The 20703-nt window shown below is 41.5% G+C and overlaps 1 protein-coding gene across 5 annotated transcripts in view; it reads right to left on the minus strand.

The window, feature by feature from the left end:
• Positions 1-658: 658 nt before the first annotated feature.
• The window catches only part of Carpb (Carbonic anhydrase-related protein B), a 112116-nt gene continuing 92071 nt past the window's right edge, over positions 659-20703 (minus strand). The window contains exons 1-11 of one of the 5 annotated variants that reach the window (XM_071791456.1): positions 8825-9234; positions 8217-8294; positions 5263-5374; positions 4652-4702; positions 4201-4529; positions 3857-3952; positions 3694-3760; positions 2775-2929; positions 1536-1664; positions 1415-1460; positions 659-1177 (exon numbers count right to left, since the gene is read on the minus strand). In XM_071791456.1, coding sequence (XP_071647557.1) covers positions 1161-1177; positions 1415-1460; positions 1536-1664; positions 2775-2929; positions 3694-3760; positions 3857-3952; positions 4201-4529; positions 4652-4702; positions 5263-5326 — 954 coding nt within the window. In that variant the 5' untranslated portion in view covers positions 5327-5374; positions 8217-8294; positions 8825-9234 and the 3' untranslated portion in view covers positions 659-1160. Of the gene's footprint in view, positions 1178-1414; positions 1461-1535; positions 1665-2774; positions 2930-3693; positions 3761-3856; positions 3953-4200; positions 4530-4651; positions 4703-5262; positions 5375-5528; positions 5940-7682; positions 8106-8216; positions 8295-8824; positions 9235-20703 lie in introns of those variants that run through there. The other 4 variants (XM_071791450.1, XM_071791463.1, XM_071791467.1 and 1 more) reach the window with 4 other exon arrangements.

Here is a 20703-nt window from a genome sequence, read left to right on the forward strand (position 1 = left end):
TCCGCCAAGATTACTTCACGTACCTCAGCGGAATCGGTCGCAGTAAGGACGACAGAGGCGATGGAGGCGCGACAGCGCGGAATCCGCTGGAAACTGATAATGGTCTGACTGGTGCAGGCGCAGCTACTTCGTTCAAGGGAGAGATCGATTTTCCCTTCGGAACCGCCGCGACATTAAGGCTACGTTTTGAACGTCAAGCTAGGATTAACCGGGTTCTGCCCGCGGATTCTGCGTTATCGACTAGGCGCACTCACGAGTTCAGGTCCCTGCAAACTTTGACTTCGGTCTGACCTATCAGTAGCATCACTACTTTGCGGATAGCTTCGTAGTTATCAACAATATCAAAACTAGATAAATAGACAGCTATTGTTTAGGTAACAAAATCCATGAGAGGAGTAAGGAGAGTCGATGATGGCAGAATAGGAAATGGACTAGTTAGAGATGATAGAGGAACTCAATCGCGCTAGTCAAAGTGTGACTTGTTCCGCGCTTCCGAGCTTCTATTACAAAACATTTCCAGGATATCGATGAATAGCCATTGTTTTTAGACAACAGATTTAGCGAGCGGCGCGCGATGAGGATGAAAAGAATCGATTCTTTCACAGAATAAGAACGGCTAATTGGTTGGTGAAGAAAGAATCAAGCAAAGGCGCCGGGAAACGTCTCGTTTTCTGCATTTTTTTCAAGCTTTTATTACAAGAATATAGTATAAACTTTTGCTCGCGATAGCGCTCTCCGTTGCGCGTGAATTTTTATACATATAATTGCATCTCTTAACCCCTCGCGCAGGCCACGATAGTCATAGCTTTTTTTCGATAGTTTACCGATATATATATAATAATAGATCTTACGATTAGCTTATCTCGTCTAACTTGTGATCTATAGGTATATTTGGTTTTTCTTCTTCTGATTTAACTGGAAACATACTTGGCAATTCACGTCTAATAAGTACAACGAAGCATTTTTTTTTTATCTTGACCTCAACTGTGGCGTCTTCGGTCGTCTTCTTCGCGCGTTCTATCTGCTGTAAATTTTTTTTGTGACCCGGCGTCACCCGCCTGTAATTGATATGTCAATTTTTTTCCTTACAGCGAAGTTCCAGCTCGTTCCGGGGAGAAGCGTAGTTACTGCGAATGTCGATTTCACGGCAGTGCTGGGTATTATTTCCAGCTATTGGCTGAAAAAGCAGATAATAAGATTTTAATACAATTAGAGAAAAAATATGCTTTTTTATAAGTTGTGCCAGTTTCTAAGCAAAAAGATTATATTGATAAACTAGTAAAAATTTTCATAATTCAAGATAAAAAATAATTGTGGGCAATTTTTGAAAATTTTGCGACGATTGGAATGTATATATATATTAAATCTATTTTTTATGTCTGTCTAAGAGTCTGCGATTAATTTTGTTTAATACCTTTGTAATATATGTCCCTGTTCATCGTCGGACAATTCTTCGGACCCTAAACACATGGTATAAAAATTAGCGCGATTATTCTTCTAATAGAGAAAACACGTGATGTGCTATTATGACGCACCTGAACATTGAAATCAATGTTTGTCCGAACAGGACGATGATGAAGGGGTTGTGGTGGTCTAAAGTTATTTGCAAGTGGTGCATTTGGCTGCTTTTCGTCCCCTTGCATTAATTGTCTCAGAGCGTGCAGCTGTAATAATTATGAAAACGCAAGAATTATAAAATAAAACGTAATATAAATAACATAGAGTTTAATATTTTCGTTATTTGTTTTTTACAGTGGATTTGTGATATAAAATAAGCAAAGAAAAAAAATACTGTTACATAATTTAAAATAATATTTTGAAATAAATATAGTATAATTTTATTTATATAAAAAAAATTGTATTTAACTATGCATTTGTTTTTTTTTTTTGTATTTATGATCACGAGTAAGCTTGGCCATCATATAAATATTATGCTTAAAAGATAAAAATAAAAATATCCTTAATCCGAATCAATATTCGTTAGTGAATAACATGGTATGAGGTGCAAGTGATTTTATTGCCTCGCCGAATGCGATCGATATCAATAATAGCAATATTTGCAAGTCTGATGGGACAGCTAATTTAAATACATGATCGATCAACACAAATATTATTATATGACTGGAAAGTTGCTCAAGTTATACATCATAAACAAACATTTGCCGTTTATCACGCGAAGTTATTTTTATATAAGATCTCTTATAAAACTCAATTCTATTAATAAAGTCACCTACTTTATTAACTTGAGGAAAAACAAGTAGCAACTCGATGAATTAATTATGTATTCGCCAATATGCATATTTTATGCATTATTAAAACAAGATTATCGCAAGTAATTAGATTTTATACATTTCCATTATTGTTATGACATAAATGATTCATTCATTATTCTTAAAGTCAAAATGTCTCTCCTTCAATTTTACGCTTGACAGAACAAACGAGTAAATATAAAATACAGCTTTTTTCTTAGAGATTCCCGTAAAACCCGTCGAGTGTGATTTATGATAGCATTGCTCCAAGATACGAGCTTAGTAAGTGCCTCATTTCCACCCTTATTTCGCAACTTACTTCAGCTACTCGCGAAGCACGCGGCGTTCCTCCGATGTCTCAAAGACTCTGTCCCTCTTAATGATCGGAATTGCATAATTGAGTGAGGAGAGGGGGGCCGCCTTACTTCACGTCGCGCGCGCGAACGCGCTCGAGTGCGGGGGGGGGGGGAAGGGGAAGGCGTGTGCCTGCATTTTATATAAAAGCCGGCAACGGGCGATACTTGCCTGCTGCTTGGTGATGTATATAGGCTTGTTGAGGATGATCCATGTGGTGGTCTCGTGACACGCCGGCATCGTGGTGGAGCCGTCGTACGTCATGTAATGCTTCGTGTCCGGCAGAAGTTCGCGCACCCCGAAACGTTTAATTTCCATGGCCTGCCCTGTGCAATTCATACGATCGATAACGTCAACTCCGTTCACGTATACACGTATGCATACACGTGCGATGTTGTATACGCGTGTTATACTGCCCGATTGCCGCCCGACGCCCCCGGTACACACAGCTGATACGTATATTGTTACGTATATCGCTAAAGTTATCGCGCATACTGCTCGATCGTATTTGCATACGTCAAGGAACACTCGCGCTCCCTTAAAGAATGACGGTAATTATCGATTTATCTTCTCTCGAAAAAGTTGGCGACAATACCTCGCGCAAAGTTTTTAGAAAGTTATAACGCATGCCGCCATCAAACTTTCGAAGGTACATCAATCTTGCAACTTTTTCATTCAAATTGTATTTTTATATCAAGACATACATTTTTTAAGATGAAAGAAGAAGCAAGGACACACACGCATTACATATGTGTGCGTGTGTGTGTTCAGTCTTTTTTAATTATTAATTTGCGGAGAATAATTCCTCGTTAAAATGTTATTTGAATTAAATACATCGCTGTTCGGTATCGGTGCGAAAAATGATATTTTAAAAATATATTCGTCCGTCGTTATGAAAGGAAATATAATATCCCGCGTTAATTCATTCGATATGCTAATCTTGACTGATATGGGAACTCCCTGAGAATTTTTAAACTCGCACGGCTAAAATTCGCCAGCTAAAACTAGATTATCGTTTTCGCTAAATTGATCGCTACTCCCCCGCGTCGCACTGTTACCCCAGAATTCGTTACGTTATCGAATCTCTCACCTCCGTATTTGATTTTATCCAGCTGCTGCGTGAACGTTCTCAGCTCCGGGTTCGAGAGGTCGCCCAACTGAAAAAAAAATCGAGACGGCCTATGACGTGTCGCTCATTCCGATCTTTATTCGACGTGTGATAAGGGCATCTACGGGAGAGATTGGGCATGTACCTGCAAAAGGAGCGATACCGCCACGATTCCCTGCGCCTTGTGCAGGGCGTCCGAAAAGTTGTTGTAGAGCTGCGAGTTGAAGCCGAATATCTGAAGCTGCGAGAACAAAAGGGGCTTTGAAACGTATTTAGAGACTTAAGATTAAAGAACTTTCTTGTCTTTTCAACAAAACAGTACTATCCTTTTACTTAACGCATCAATGAGAATGTAATTTGGATTAAATTCCTGATTTTCTACAAACAAAGGCTTTGAAGTTGGAAACTGAAAAGATCGCGAGGAATGTCGGTACTTTTTTTTTTTTAATATTTTGTTTAGGAGTTTGTTGTCTCCATTCGTTTCCGTACCTCGGCGGGAAATGCGTGTCCGTCGACGGTGTGCTCGCTGCCGATGCGATCGTCCGCGCCGAAGTGCAAATGAATCTCGTGAAACTGATAACGATAACTGAGCGGACCGCCGGAAATGTTGACGGGATGGCGGGTGTCGTTCTCCACGGCGAACACGACGCTGTGGCCGGTGTTCGCCAGTACGCCGTTGATTCTGTGCTTGTCGAGATGAAGCGGTTGTAAATTCGGGTCGAAAAGCAGTTGGGTAGGCTCGAGATTGACCGGTGATTGTCTTCGACCTTTGTTACAGAGCCACCATTCCGGGTTGATGAGACCCCAGAAGGCAGGACCTTTGCGATTGAGGGATTTTTTAAGGAGATATATATAAAAATAACAGAGGGAATATTGTCGACAAAAAAAAAACAACGTCGAGAGAGAAATTTATAAGAACAACCGGATTCGGATGGCTTACCGGAGATACCGTCGTACGTCCACCATTCCTCCCAGCTAACGGGTGTCGATTCTGCAAATGTTTTGTTATTAACGAGCGATATAATCTCCATGAGAAATCCGATAATTCAGCATAACTTTATGAGAGCTGCACAAATGCATTGTATCGTGCCGAGGGAAGGGACAAAGGACTCTTTGTGCAAATCGAATCGCATTAAGTAAATATGTCGGACTTCATAATCGCTTCTAATAGCACGGACATTACTCATTCATCGAAATATGATCCAATTCCATGAAACGATAAGTTTTTAATCGCTCGAATTTCTTACTGCGAACATTTAATAATAATGGCGTAAAATTTAATTAGGTGCATATGAATGTAACAGAATTAAAATACAATATCAGCTAAATTAAATAACATTTTATACGTCGGATTTTATATACACATTTGTTTTATTTTAATATACTGTTTTCAGATAAAAAGAGAAGATATTTTTACGGCAGGCGTTAAAAATAATATTGTGCGAAGTCGATATAGAGGATTGCGAAACTTTCAAGATTTTTCTATATTTTTGGGTAAGATCGCGCGTTGAAAAATATTAGAGAGCGCATAGCAGCGCTCGACATACGAACCTTTTATCAAAATGACAACAAACACTCCCCAGACACCCAGGAAGACGGAACTGAAGGGGGCCATTCCTAGCGCTGCGCGGTCTTCGTCAATTGAACATCATTCGGCTCGTTTCTGCGACACGGAGAAAAGGAGAACCAGTTGATTCACTGACTAGGCACGAAAGTGCTCGCGTGTCGCGCACCCTCTCACGTGCCTCTCCTCTCCGAGGCCCGCGGAGGTCGCGACTTTCGCCCTCTCGGGTAACTTCAACAGCCTGCGAACCCACCCACGAGAGACCCCGACGAGCCCGGTAACTTTCGAGGGAGAGAAACTTGACGATCCGCGATAACGTAATTGATCCGTCAACTGCGTCGCCCCCTCTCGCCCTCCAAAAAAGAAAAAAAAAGAAGAAGAAAATCCGCGAACTGCCGTCGTCGGGTTCTAATCTAAGTAATCGCTCGGCGTCACGCAACGCGACAACTCCGTCGCCGACGAACATCGACATCGAATTTGCATCTCCGACGCTCGTTCCGCACGAGAGGGTTATCGCGCGGCACGATAACACTCGCCGGGCGATCGTCGTTCGTGCGAATTCTCGCGTATCGGCGTGCCGTTACAACGAGTTCGAAACCAGATCGGTCATCCGTTGTCTTCAGCAAGGGAAAAGCTCTCTCTCTCTCTTTCTTGCAATGCTAATCGCGATACTCTCGTGGAACGCGAGCGACGAAGAAAGTACCGAGTGTGGCGCAAGTCCGAGCAAATGCGAGCAAGAAAGAAGAGACAAAATCCGCAGTCATCGTTGTCCGGCGTCGTTTAAACGGGGGCGGGGTTCTCTTCTCGTTCGATCCCCCACTCTGGTCCATTCTGGAGTCCACTCCACCCCGGGTTCCTCCACGGCACTCGAGCCGGTGTATTCTTAGGTCAGGGAAAACTCGAGTGCGCGGCTCGCTTCGATCGATCGATCGGATCTCCACACGTCCGTTCACGCGAAGAAGAAAAAAAAAGAGAAGAAAAAGAAGAGTCCTGCCGGAGAGAAAGAGAGAGATAGACGGGGAAAGAGAGAGAAAGAGAGAGTACGTGCTCTCCGTGCGCTCGTGAATTTCAAAGGGTGGCCACTCTTCGTCGTCGCCGCGTCAGCCGCGCTACTTTCTCTCTTTTTCTCTCTTCTTCCCTATCTCCTTCTATCCCTCCCTCCATCTCTCTCTCTCTCTCTCTCTCTCTCTCTCTCTCTCTCTCTCTCTCGCCTTGACTTCGCCGATGTGTCTTCGAGATAGATACTTTTATCGCGCATCGAAACTCGCCGTTGAAATATCTCAAGCCTTCGCGCCCATCGATCGTGCTTCGCACGTAGCCACTTCATCCTGCTTTAGTCGCCTATCGACCGATACAAACGGACTTTCTCCCAAAACGCCAGAAGTTCGTGTTCACTGTTGAATTCTCATGGTTCTCGTCGGGAGGAGACACGAGTGCAACGAGAAAATAGCAGCCGTTCGTTTACGCCAATTGGATTAGTTAAAATTAGAATTAACAATAAACTGATCCTTTTTTGCTCGGTTAAAAATATTGTATAATATCCTATCTATATTATGGTATATTATAATCATCCATATATAAATAGAGAAAGGGAATTAAACTAGTCTGAGTTAAAAGCAATCCTTGCATCGATAAAACCGGCTCTCTCTAATCACCGCCATTATTTGACGCTCTTTTTTATCTCAACGGCCGATCGTTTAAATTTTCAAAGTGATATGTTTTAAAACTGGCAATTTGATATTATGACACGATGTTATGGCATTTTTCAAATGTCATAGCATCATGTCATTTGATGCTATGACATTTTTTTAAATTTATCATCATCATATTTATTTCTATCAGATAAATAATTCAGAATTGAGAGAAACGTCAGTAATATTTGGTAAAGTAGATTTTTTGGTTACAACTTAGTTTTTTCTAAAACATTGTATATATTATACGACTGATACTAATAATTAATAAAATACAAAATTGATTACTCAAATTTTGACGATAATGCAATTTTACAAAACCTATTTATATCATTTTCGGCAGTAACTATTGAAAACAATGACAATTATACTTATCATTACATTGTATAATAATTAATCTTGTGTGTAAACCTTTTATTTTGAAAATCAATTATAGATGTATAATTTCTTTGTAAGATATCACGTTCATAATCAGAAAAATATTATGCTATGACATCATTTAATCTAATTTGGTCGATTTAATTATTCACTTTACTCGTGCATAAAGAACATCCAATTATCGCTCTATCGTTCGAAATAATTAAACGACACTTGTTACGCATTCAGCCCCGTTGGACTTTATTCGGTGACTCGAAAGGGGATCAACTCGATATTTCGTGAAGGTCCGGCGGACCTACGGGGAAACGACGCGCGTAGAGGAATCTTGATCGATTTACCGTATTAACCAGAGCGCAAGCATTCGTCTCTTGTTGCTTCGGCGTTTCCAGGCCGAGCGAATGGCCAAACTCAAATTGTTATCACCGCTAATCGATTAATCGAACGACGGTACCCACCGCGCCGGCGAGCTTCTCCATCCTGAGCAACAAACATTCCATCCGCGCGTTCCGAATCCCAGACAACGCGGTGGTAATCTCGACGACGTGGGTGTCTCGTTCGCACAGAGAGAAGAGCGTGGCAGCAACGGTCCTACCTTTCTCACCGGGGATATCGATCGTCTCTCTCTCTCTCTCTCTCTCTTTCTCTCTCGCACACATCTCTCGATCGCTTTCCGCTTCGATTGCTTCCCTCTCGTAAATCGCAATTCCTTCATACCTTAATCGGCTTCTGCTTTATATACACGCTGTATTCTCGCACACCGCGTCCCCCCCCCCCCGCCACGTCTCTCCCTATTTTCCATTTCCTCGTACCCCCGTTTCTACTTGATGACTTCTACTTATACCTTCATGCTTCAATTGCCCGTTATCTCATACCTGGATCGTTTTGCCTTCTCATATCGCCTCCGCGACGCCGTGCGCAGTCACGCGACCAAGACACATCCTGACGTTATCCTGTCAACGGTAACTAAAACCGTCTTCAACACATTTGACACGGAAGCGAGCTACGGCTACTGATCGAGGATGATTGAGAGGTAGAGGGAAAGAGAGAAAGAGAAAGAGAGAGATAGAGGAAGAGGAAGATAGAGAAAGAGAGTAGGTACACGCAGGTGCGACGGGGGCAGGAGCGCGCGCGAATCGATCGCAGGGTCCGCGACGCGAAACGCCGCGACGCGGCGACGAACGAACGGTGCGGCCGAAAATTCGCGTGACGAGAACGCGAAATGGGGAACGCGCGCGGCGTCTCCCCTGCGGAAATCAATAAGCGGCGATCGCGGGAGCGATGTTTCCCCGTGGCCGTCCTGACGCTTCCCGTCTCGGTCGTCGACGAGTCGATCTCGCGCGCGCGAAGCCGGCGAAAGAAACTCTAGGTATCCCCTGGAGAAAGAAAGAGGAAAAAAAAGAGAGAGAGAGAAAAAGAGCGAGCCCCCCTGTGTTACGGTACGCCTCTTGTTTCCCCCTTAAGGCCGCTAGGGGATACTGACCGTGGACGACGAAAAGGACGACGTCTTCCTTTCCTCCGCCTCCTCCTTCTCCGCCGGCGCACCACTTCTTCCACCGATTTTGCCGTCGACCGCGGCCACGACGACGCGCGCCACGCAGCAGGCCGGTGTCCCCTACGAGGACGATGCCGCCGGAGGACGATGCCGCCGTGCGCGTCGCGGCAGGTTCGCGGCGCCCGGCGTCCGAGAACTTCCCGCGCGGATACTCCCTTGTCCTTTTATTCCCTCGTTATTCTCACCGCTTCCTCCGTTATTCCTCTACTTCCACCTGTTCTGATTTCTTTTTTCCCCCGATCACGGAATAATTTCGTTATAAAAGCGCACAGCGGCGAAGGAACGACGAAGGAGGAACGACTGCCCTACGAGGCGACTGTATACGTCCCTCCTCGAGCGCGCGTCCTCACCCCCCCCACCCCCTTCTCTCGCGCAATCCTTTTCTCTTTCGCGCGCACGCTGGCGATCCTCGGCGGTCTCTCTTTCACCCCCAACGGGTATCCGTGGCGCACGCGCCAGGTGTGTCCTTCCTCTCTGCCTTCCGCGTGCGCGTACTCTCCGTCCTCTCTCTGTCTGTCTCACCTTCTCTCTTTCTCCCCCCCTGTCCTTCCTTCTTCATCCTCTCTCGCGCGCGCGATCTATTTCGTATTCGTTCCTCCTGCGCGTCCCGCTCAGCTCGCTCGCTACGTTCGCGCTTGTTCGGCCGCCGCATCGACGCGTCCGGACACGGGGGACGAAACTCCCTCGTGCGCCTCCGTTCGCTCGCACGCTCGCACGCTCGCTCGCAGCCATCATCGTCGCCGTCTTCGTCGTCCTCGTCCTCGTCCTCGTCCTCGTCAGGACGTTTGCGCATTCGAACGTCGTTGCTGGCGTGAGTCGGGACAAGAGAGGAATGAGCAAGGCAGGAAACACGAAGGGAAAGGGACACCTCGAAGACGCTTCTCCGTTTCTCTCTCTCTCTCTTTCTCCTTCAGTCATGAAGGAATCCCGCGCGAGCCGGCTCGAATTACGGCGAATTGACCTATTTGCCTTAAAGGGGGTGGGCTGCGCTCCTTCAGCAGGAGGAACGAGCCCGTTCTTGCGAGAAGCGTCCGGAATCGTAAGCCGGATAAGGGCGCAATGTCGTAGAGCGCGACCTCGAAGCCGCTCTCTCCTCAATTTCCCTTCCCTTTGTATGCAAGCGGCGGCGCTCGATTGCACAAAAGGGAGAGGGATCGAGGGTTGGAAAATCTTGGAGCATATCCCTCTCCTCTTCCTCTCTCCCCTCGCCTCTACCCTTCGTCCCTCTCTCACCATCGGATTCGCGTTTCTTTTCTTCTCGGGACTTACCGCGCGTAACCAGAGCGCGCTATTATATCGGGCGTTCGGTCGGTCGATCCCAGGGTTGCTCCCGCTTTCCGGAGAAGTATGCCAGGAATTTATAGAATCCATCGGGGATATCGGCAAACTGATCCCGTCCCGCCTGGATATTTCTTGAACCACCACAAACGCAGATATACAACTTTGAACGGATATTTGAATTATAATTATCGCACTGCGGAAATTAAATTGATCGGCGTGGATTTATTAATAGCGGGCGTGGATTATTAATGTGTTTTTGTACGTACCTATATGCTACGCGACACAGATTATAACTATACAGGATATATATTAAATGGTAGATTCTCTATGAAAAATATTACAGATATATCTATGATAAATGTTACAATTGCATGTAGGCACGTATTTTGTTACTAATAATATTACTGATACAAAAATTTGATACTGATCCACATGATGTAATTAATGGGTCAGCACAAACGAATAAATTTATATACCTATATATATATATACATCCTGAATAAATTTTTTGTGCATTTTACAAAAGGTGACTTTCGTTTTCTAAATTTTGCCGGTATGCCCGGAATAAAACAGTTATTTAATTCCATGGTCCAAGAATATCACTGAAACGGGAACTTCGCCGAAGCGCTTCTATTTCCGTGAATTTCCCCGCGTTTTCTACCCAACTCTTTTCGGCTCCTCCCCGGCAGGAATGTAGGCGGCATATCGCCTAGCGTTAATCCTGTCATCGACATCGGTTCCGCGCGGAACTTTACGGCGGGCGACTTCCGGCACCGCCGGTGAGTATATCGATAGACACATCGGGGCGAAATTACGCTCGGGGATCCTCTGGCGTTGGCGTTTCGAGGTCACCGGGCGCCCCCGCCATGATCTCCGGCGCGCGGATACACCGAAAAGCCCCTGACTGGTCGACTCTACGCGGAGGCGCTTATCGATTTTCAAAGCGGCATTGCCCCCCGCGAACGCCACTCTCCAGCAGGTCGCCGCCGTCGTCGTCGTCGTCGTCGTCGGACCCACTGTCGTCCTCCACGCTTTCGTCGTCGTGCACGCGAGAGACAGAGACGAGGAAAGAGGGAGATCTTTGAGGACGATCGTGCAACCGGCCAAATCGATGAGACGCGTCCGAATGTCCGGATGCACTCTCGCGGCTGCATCTGATTGCCCGTTGCACGTGCATGCCTGTTTGGATATTGGATTTGCCGCGAGACTTATGTCCGAGCCTAGTGTCGGCACGTTCCACAACGACGACGGCCGTAGGCGTATATAGGCGGTAGCGGCGGCGACGAGCGAGGACGATTATGGGTTATCGATATTGCGGACTTAGCTCGCCCCGCGCGCGAGCCGGGACGCTCATGGATATGCAAAAATGTAAAAAAGCGCTTCCCCAGACAACGTGGGCGGGAGTGTTTGGCCGGCGATCGTGTCGCCGTAGCGTGAGCAAACTAGTTCGCCTCTTTCGGAGAACACGTCGAGAGACGCCACCGGGGCCCGACGAAAGCCTATGGCCATCGGACAAATTCAGGGCGGTGTTTTTGGTCGATGTCCGATAGTCTAACGACGAGAGGCGACATAAAAAGAGGGAGCTGCGCAGGAAAGGTGTCGAGAGGAGGAAATTTATGGAACTATTACAAAGCGGAAACGGATGTTGAAGGAGAGAAAATTATGCAAACGTTTTGATGCGTTTACATAATTTTGATACCTACGTAAATGTGTACTTAATTGTACATACAGGAAAAATAGGATAGATAATTTTTTACATATAACATTTTTTCCATAAATAAAATTGTTCGAGCGAAAAAATTTGATCGAGAAAATATGAGAAATGAACGTTTGCGTGAAAATTATGAGTGCACGCTACTTTTTTGTATTTATCATAGGTGCAGGTTCCTCGGCTTCGTCTGACTAATGCAAGACTGTTCCACTTACATGAGAGATAGCGGTTCATCATTTTGAAAATGTATAGAGGCAATTAGCCGTGTCACGTGACATTATGTTCTGTCAAAACTTTAGGGCAGCTTTAGAACCGTTATTAACGTTTACAACGTTTCCGTATCGTATATATTTCGCCAAGGTTCTAAAATGCTACTATATGATTACTCAAGCCGAAAATATGAGTTTAAATTGGTGATTACCTTGCAAATTTTGGAAGTTAAATTAGGCAATTCATGCATCCTGCTTTTCCGCCGCAGGGGACGGTAAATATCTCAGAGAGCTTTCAACTCTTTAAACGATCGTTTGAGCGCGTAATTGCTATAACTGAATGCTACGAGCATGGCGCGGCTTATGAATAGTAATTCGTGCATTATTATTAGCTTTGACTGCAACGATCTAATTACTATCAGTTTCCGATATCGTACTTATTAATAGTCATCCAGCGCAGAATGCAAATATGAATTTCGCGGATGAATGAGACAAAGAACGGATAAGAAAAGGATAATGACCTCAGCGTGAAAATAATTCATTGTATCTTTTTTTATAAACAAAAATTATGTACACTGTCTTACAACGTAAGTCTTTTTTAAATCGCGTAAAATTTTTATTTTTATATTTTACTAATTGTTATAAAAAGATATTTATTTTAACCTGTAAGCTGGAGATTTCATATGGAAATATCGTAAGAAGATCAAATTACAGTAAACTAATGATAATTATAATAGTCGAAGAGCTGACGACGAATTTAGGGAATGTATTTTAGGCAAGTTAAAATAACAAAAAAATAATATTTTATTAATTGGTGAATCTAGAATCCTGAGTCAGGCAGAGGGTTTGCGGTTATTTCGCTACTGCGCAACCTACTTAGTTTTTAGTCATTGAAGTCGTAGATAACGGTCGACGCGGAAATAAATAATTTGTTATTTGCAGTTAGGGGCGAGCAACAAAATCGTAAGTTGCATATTCTGGTAGGGCACGGTCCATAGAATATTTAAATAACAAAAAGACCCGAGCAACAAATTCTTTTAGTTAGTTTTTAGCCATCGAAGTCATAGGTAACGGTCGACGCGGAGATAAATAATTTGTTTATTTGCAGTTAAGGATGAGCAACAAAATCATACGTTGCATATTCTGGTAGGACACGGTCTATAGAATATTTAAAAAAGACCCGGATTAGAGCAAATAGATCCGAACTAGAGCAACAAATTAGCACATAAATAGCACTAAATTTTTTAATAAGTGTGGATTTTTTTTGCGATGGTGGGGGGGGGGCTAACTTGATAGAGGTAGTTTAATCACAGTTAATTGATATACATTCAAATTCGAATCTAGTGAATTCTGGTCAACACTTCTGTACCTTTATTTTTCTAGTTAAGTTACTAGGTATTGCTTGTGTTGTATCTCAAAAGATACTTTTAGTTTATTTTATGTTCTTCATTTCATTAATTAAATTTTATAACAATTATAACTCAAGTTAGAAAACTGTTCCATGCATATTTCATACTTAAATTAAATTTTTTTTTTTAATAAACTGCCTCTATAGATGGATTATTGTATCTGTATTTTGATTTCTTATTTCCATCGACCCTCAGTGTACTCATTAAACTCCATCTCTACTGCTAGACAGTGGTTTGTTCCAAAGCAATAATGGTATTTAAAGTACATACTAAGAAACAAGATCATACACACTAAAATTCAGTTTATTTTAGACCGCATAATTTTGCATAATTTCAATAAAATTTCACGCATAATCAGGTATTTTTAAATGCATAAATCTTAGGTCCTTAACTATCTCTCTCGCACTTATAGCTACGCATAAGACTTTTTTGTCGCATTCATTTTAAATCTTTATTCGCGTCAGGGAATTATTAAAAACCGTTTAATTCGTCTGGCGATTTACACGTATTTTTAATATTATTTTATAAACATGCTATAAAAATTTCAGAATGCCTAAAGTATATTTTTGAGGTATAATTATTAAATATATTCGGGGGGGTCAGGTTAGGTTATACTTTAAAACCCAAAAAATAGTCTGGGATTTTTATTTCTGGGTTAAATAGATGCTAAAATTAAAGATTAAACAAATTTCAAGTTGCCTAAAAGATATTTTTTTGATTTATTTTTTTGCAAATGTCATAGGTTGCGCAGTAGCGAAATAACCGCAAACCCTCTGCCTGACTCAGGATTCTAGATTCACCAATTAATAAAATATTATTTTTTTGTTATTTTAACTTGCCTAAAATACATTCCCTAAATTCGTCGTCAGCTCTTCGACTATAATATTCCTAAAGTTTTTCTATTTCAGTATTAAAGCTTTAAATATTTTATAACTCAAACATTAATAAGTTACACATATCTACAAACTAACTTTGCTAAATTTAGACGAAACCGAGTAACATTTTATAACTTAAAGAATAAATATTTTACATTGTACGGGTAACATGCTTTCTTGCGCTTTTAAATCAAAGAGTGACGTTATTTTTATTCTGAACTCGGATACTAGAAGCCAGCCGTTAATCGAAGTCACGGGTAATGTCCGGAAAATTATCTAGACATCCAGGATAAGATCCGAAATATCTTGATACGTGCCTGTAGACAGCACGCTTCCCAAAATATTCCCAAGAGAAGTTCCAGAACAACTACACAACAGATACAAGTAAACAATGAATTATTATGGTCCATCTGAATTCAAATAGACTCGAAATTTTATACAATAAGAATTGCGATATTTATTGCGGAATAGCTGACAAATATAACGTTCTTCGAAATTTCTTTAATTGACTTTATATTTGCTAAAGAATGCATCAATCAAAACAGAGCAGATTTCGAGATGCTCTGATCATTTAAGATCTCCAATTTTCATAAAAGAGGTTTTATCAGTCTAGATACCTATTTGCATTTTACTTTAAAGATCAGTGATTAAATCAGTGCATGTACAACGGCTTTAATATGCACCAGTGGCGCACTGAGTGCATCTAATCGAATTCGCTATTAGAAATAAAAAGGTAAGTGCGTCGGCAGAGTTTCTATAATGACTCAAAAATTTTAACTACTTCACCGCTCTGTGGAAAAACTCGCGCAAAACTTGTCGCGACTGCAACCGTTTTGAGCGCAACGAAACATTTTGATGCAATACTTGAAACGTACAAGATACAAAAGTTGTGAAGCAGCAAACTTGGGCAATTAAATTTCTCGCTCTCGAGCGCGCTATAAGAAATTATCTGGCGGTTGGACGACCATAAAGAGCAGACTCCGCTTAGCATGTCCACAGTCTCCAAGCAATATTTGCTGTGGCAAAACTACAAATTTTAATTTGCGAGAAACGAATGTAACGGTACGAGCACAAGATTTCTGTTTCCGTTCGCTTTGACGATGAAAAGGTCATATTGAAGTAATTTATATATAATTCTTTTATATCATTTTTTTATTGGCCTATAAATAATTGAAAAACAAGCCCGAAGAGCGAAGGAAAAATTGTTGTTTATATCGCGCATGACGAGTTTCCTGCAGAAAAAAAATAATACGCGCGAATATATTTTGCATATCGAACGGACGTTTGCGAAAACATCTTAAGAAACTTCCACGGAAGACTGAACTCGAATTATTTATCGGATCTTCGTTCGCAGCGCGGAACTTCGCATCGCGTTGCAATATTCATTGATGCGACTGCTTCTTCCGACGACGAGTGGAAACTATATGTGTTATTGCTTTAACACGAACAATATTTGAGCGACATCTTATTAATATGTCCGTTGGATGTATCGGATCCATATTGAAGTTGAATTATAAACATTTATGCAACACGTGCATGGAAAGTGCCCCATTACGCACGCTACGCGTGCGTGATAGACCACTTTCCAGGCACTTGCAACATAAAATAAGGAGTGTAAGCCGTGTGTAAAGATGAAAATTCCCGGGTGCGGAGTTTACGCACGAGCCGAAGGCGAGTGCGGTAACCGCACCCGGGAATTTTCATCTTACCTCACTTGTTACACAAATAACTATTATTCTCTTTCCACGGCATCTTTCCCCTATACGTTCCGCAGTTGTATATTTGAAGGTCGTTTACTTCGCGTGTAATCAGCTATGCCACTTTTATCGCCTCTCTTGATAAGTGACACGTGTGCACATGTTTACAACGTTGTAATATTTTAAGTGACGCTTAACGACTTCATGAACGGTCTTTATGGGTCTCAACTTGATAAGATCTGTACGATAAAAAATGTTCACCCGGATTTCAATGATATCGGAAGCTTAAATTGTGCAGTACACGTGAAACCCGATACACAATGTATACGAACGCGCGTTGCACACGGTTAGTGTAACACAGTTATTACTGACATATAGTTACCTGCACGGCTTTAGTTGCTTTTCAATATGCGGGTACGTGTTGTTCGTGTACACGGATTTTGTAATACACGTGAGACCTGCAGTCGCGTCAGATTACGGCTGGCAAAAACGGGAGAGATATCCAATAATAAAAACGTACACGTTGGTTAAGTAACACGGTTTAACGAGCGGCCTGAATCCTTTGACCGCTATACCAAATAATTCAGATTTTTTTATGCATGAAAGTTCGTTTAATACGAAACACGTTGCGTATATACGAGGGGTAAAAACCGCATTCATTGAAAGTATACAAAATTCTGCTTCGCCTACGAATTTTTTAGCCAATTTACACGAACAAAACTTTTTTACAGCAAAATATATTCCACTCAATGATTTTTGTTAACTAACATCCAATTCTGAATATGTATATCCTCTCAAAGTAATAAAAGTTTGGTTTAAAATAGATTGAGATTAAGTAAATAATTAATTAAATTATTTTCTCATTTGTTCTTACGTAAAAGTTATTATTAGTTGGTGTTATCGGCATTCCCTCGTTTACGCAAAAGCGACTCCAGATTGATTAAAGCGTCTCGCGCATGTAAGAGCGCCTACGCGGGGATTCCAGGTCTTACTACACACGCGTATCTGTCGTGAAAAGTCGAGAAGGAGATAGCGGAATTTACTACTCGAACTAATAACAAGGAATTCCAACCGATAATAGAAGCAAGGTTCAAGCATGGGAAACGCGAGAGAGAGAAAGAGAGAGAAAGAGAGAAAGCAAAATGTGATAACGTCTATCGCGTTCCAGATTCACATGTGCTTAGATAAAACGACGCCCCTTTGACCCGTTCGTTAAAAAATAAAAAGAAACGATACGTTCTCGTCGACAAGACGAACGCGAGACTTGGTCGAGAAAGCTCTCGCATTTACGTCTCGCCGTCGCTCAAAGAAAGCCTTCGCCACCCGGCTGCGTCCCCCGTGAATAACGTTCGTTATTCGTTCTGGAAGTGAGTTTATTACATTGTGAGCGGACACTACGCGGGGTTTTACAGCTAGACACCGGCAGGATATAAAACGTCGTTGGCATACAAAGTGCAAAAAACATAACCAGGTAGGAAATCCTTTCTCGCGTACGTTTGACGTACAGTCCTCTCCTTCAGCTTTCTTATCTTCATTTATCTAACACCTTCGTGTAGCTGAAACTGAACTTTCACCGCTCCGAAGAAGTGGCAATAATGGATCGCTATATGTTGTAATTCTTTAAACAAATCGATTTCTCCTAAGAGAAAATTTAATTACTTGTCAATGTCTGCATGCGAAAAAAAAGATTGCCAATCTCGCGTAGCAATCTTTTCATTATATCAAACGTCAATTCAAATTCGCGATAAGATGGGTTCGAATTCAAATTTAAAGTTTAAATTTTCAAGAAAATTTTAAATTTTGCAATTTTTATTTTTAAAGCTGGATTTACTAAACTCATCTAAAATTTATTAAAGCATTTTCTAAATAATATTTACTTAATTATCAACTGAAACTATATCAAGAATAGGTCAACTACAAATATGTCAAAAACTGATGTGGTGTTGATTTCTCCTTTTAAAACCCTCGGCACGTAAGCCTTGATCGATATCTCGCGACCATGTAATTACCATTACTGTAACACCGTGATTAAAAAAGTAAGCTGCTCGGAGAAAAGTGAGAAATTCTTCACGGTAGCATTCATTGCTTTTAGATCAGTTCTTGATATCAAATAACGCAGAAACGAGACGAATGAATAAACATAAAGTCTCTCAGAAAATGCAAAAATACCGATTACGCTTCGTAATCTTTGTGAAAACATGCGAATAAATTTGAAGTTATCTCGATGATGCTCGTGTGTCAAGTTTTGTTGCATTTATTTTTTACACCATGCTTCGACTTAACGCTGATCTGATTTCTGAAATTGTTTATTATTCTAAGCAATATTTGGACATGATTATGCTTTGCTATTCGAAATTTTAGATGCTTTTAATACTTGGAAGAAGGAAAAAGTGTTAACTGAGAAGTATAAATGTTAAGAAAGCGCGGCAATACACAATTTTATGTATTAACATCGATTGCGTAACATATATCTTTGCGGCTCAAAATCTGTTTTCGCGAGAAGACGGACGATATGCCACAATAACATTCGGTTTCGCATTACAGCGCGTTCGACGGCTGTATTATAATACACAGAAAGTACACGTACGGTGTGCATTATATTGCATATATAGAGAATCCGCGGGCGAGACGAGACGAGAGAGCGCAATCGCGTGACTAGGCGCAGACAGGGGCAAGGAAACATTATTGAGCACGTGCACATAAATGTTTCTGAACAGGCTCGTATTTTACTTCATTCCGCACGATAAGAACCTTCCACCACCGTGATCCGAACAACTCATTTCTGACAACCCATTCATCGTTTTCCGCGGCACGTAACCTACTATCCACGATTGCGCACCACTTTCAGACGCAGTCGGAACAGATAGAAAACGGGGGTACACATTTTCTATTCAGTTATACGTTTTCTATTATATCACTTGTCGCAGTTACCTCCAAGCATAATTACAAATGTTGTAAGTTTGCAATTTCTGGTTGTACGGCATATTATGACAGTTGTTTTGTTAGTATGAAATTCTCCAAGTTTTCGACAGCAAATTTTTAAAATACAGAATTTTTCAATTTAATATAATATTTAATATAATATAATTTAATGTAATAATGTAATATATTTTTCTTTGCTATATGTTACATAAAGAATTTTACATTCGAGAACCCTCGGGTACCCATATTATCCCTATGTATTAAGAAGCTCGAAATAAATTGATAACATTAATCATATCACGGTTACTCAATCTACTGCTAAGAGTGTTTACAGATGTTCGTATATAGCCATTAGAGTATTCCGCAACTATCGCGCTATTCCTCTTGATTAGGAAACTCGAGAATAAACTAAGAGAGACGATTGTTGTTTTATGTTTAATGTTGAAACATCGCGATAACTCATGACTCGCAAGAGTTCGAAATTAAAGAGTTTAAAAGGGGGCGTAAATAAACAACAAAATGTTAGACGACAGATTTTTCAACGTAATACTATAGCGGAAATATCTCACGATAACGTATCCGAATGTGTTTAAAGTTTGTTTAAGGTGACAGTTCTCCGCGTCTTCAAGGAAAGATACAGAAATGAGATTTTATTTCCCTCAACGTTTTCCGAGCGTGCTCCTGCTGCTCGTTGCTTTGACGTGCGCCGCACAAGCCGGCAGCCTCCGAGGGAAGCGTTCTGTCTGGAATGATATCGGAAACACATTGAACAACATCGGGCAGACAATCAAGGATACCGTGAAGACCAGAATCGACTCCCTGTTCGACCACCGAGACCAACATTCGACCACCGAGCCCGAAATGATCCCGCCGACCTTGGCACCGGAATGGAACGAAACGACACCATCATCAGAATGGAATGGAACGGACTCTCGGCAAATCATAACTGTTCCTATTAGATGCCCGCCTGATCATGTAGTGGTGAAAAATCGATGTCGGATAGAAGGTCGTTGACGATAAAATTCCAGGTTTCAGAAAGTATCAAAGGATCTTTCACAATTTCATATGTATCAATAATTCTTAAGTTCTAAAATCTTCTTGAATTTCTCTAAAATTTGGAGATAATTATTATTAAGGAATAAAGATTCATAGATATATTATTTTTTCATTCACATGCACATTCATGATCATAATAATTTCAATAACGGAGAATATTTATCTATTCAGATCGCATGGCTCTGAGAAAATTTAATTATTCGCGGTAAGCTATGACTTGGCAATCGTGACTCGTCTATCATTAAGGACTTTAACCTATATTCATGGAACAAGATATAACTCATTCTTGCTATATCTCTACGATGTACTTATCGTGACATGTCAAAGAATAACGTAATTATACGTTTTATGATGATGTTAATATCACTTGACGTGCAAAAATGTGTTGCTCATTAAACAATTATTCGTTATTCTATGCAGTGTTTCGCTAAATTTACAACACTCGTAGCTACTTCATATTACAGTATATTAGTATGTTTATCAAGTAAATCACGATGTCGACATCAGTCTTGAGTAATAGCGTAATTATACACTTTATAAGCGCGGTAATGTTATGTCTGCTGACACTTTGACATAAATTAGTAATTAATTTTTTTCAATTGTCGAGAGGGGAACAAATGGTATTTACTGCTTAACGTACTACACTA

This window comes from Temnothorax longispinosus, chromosome 1, assembly GCF_030848805.1.
Source record: "Temnothorax longispinosus isolate EJ_2023e chromosome 1, Tlon_JGU_v1, whole genome shotgun sequence".
Taxonomy (NCBI): domain Eukaryota; kingdom Metazoa; phylum Arthropoda; class Insecta; order Hymenoptera; family Formicidae; genus Temnothorax; species Temnothorax longispinosus.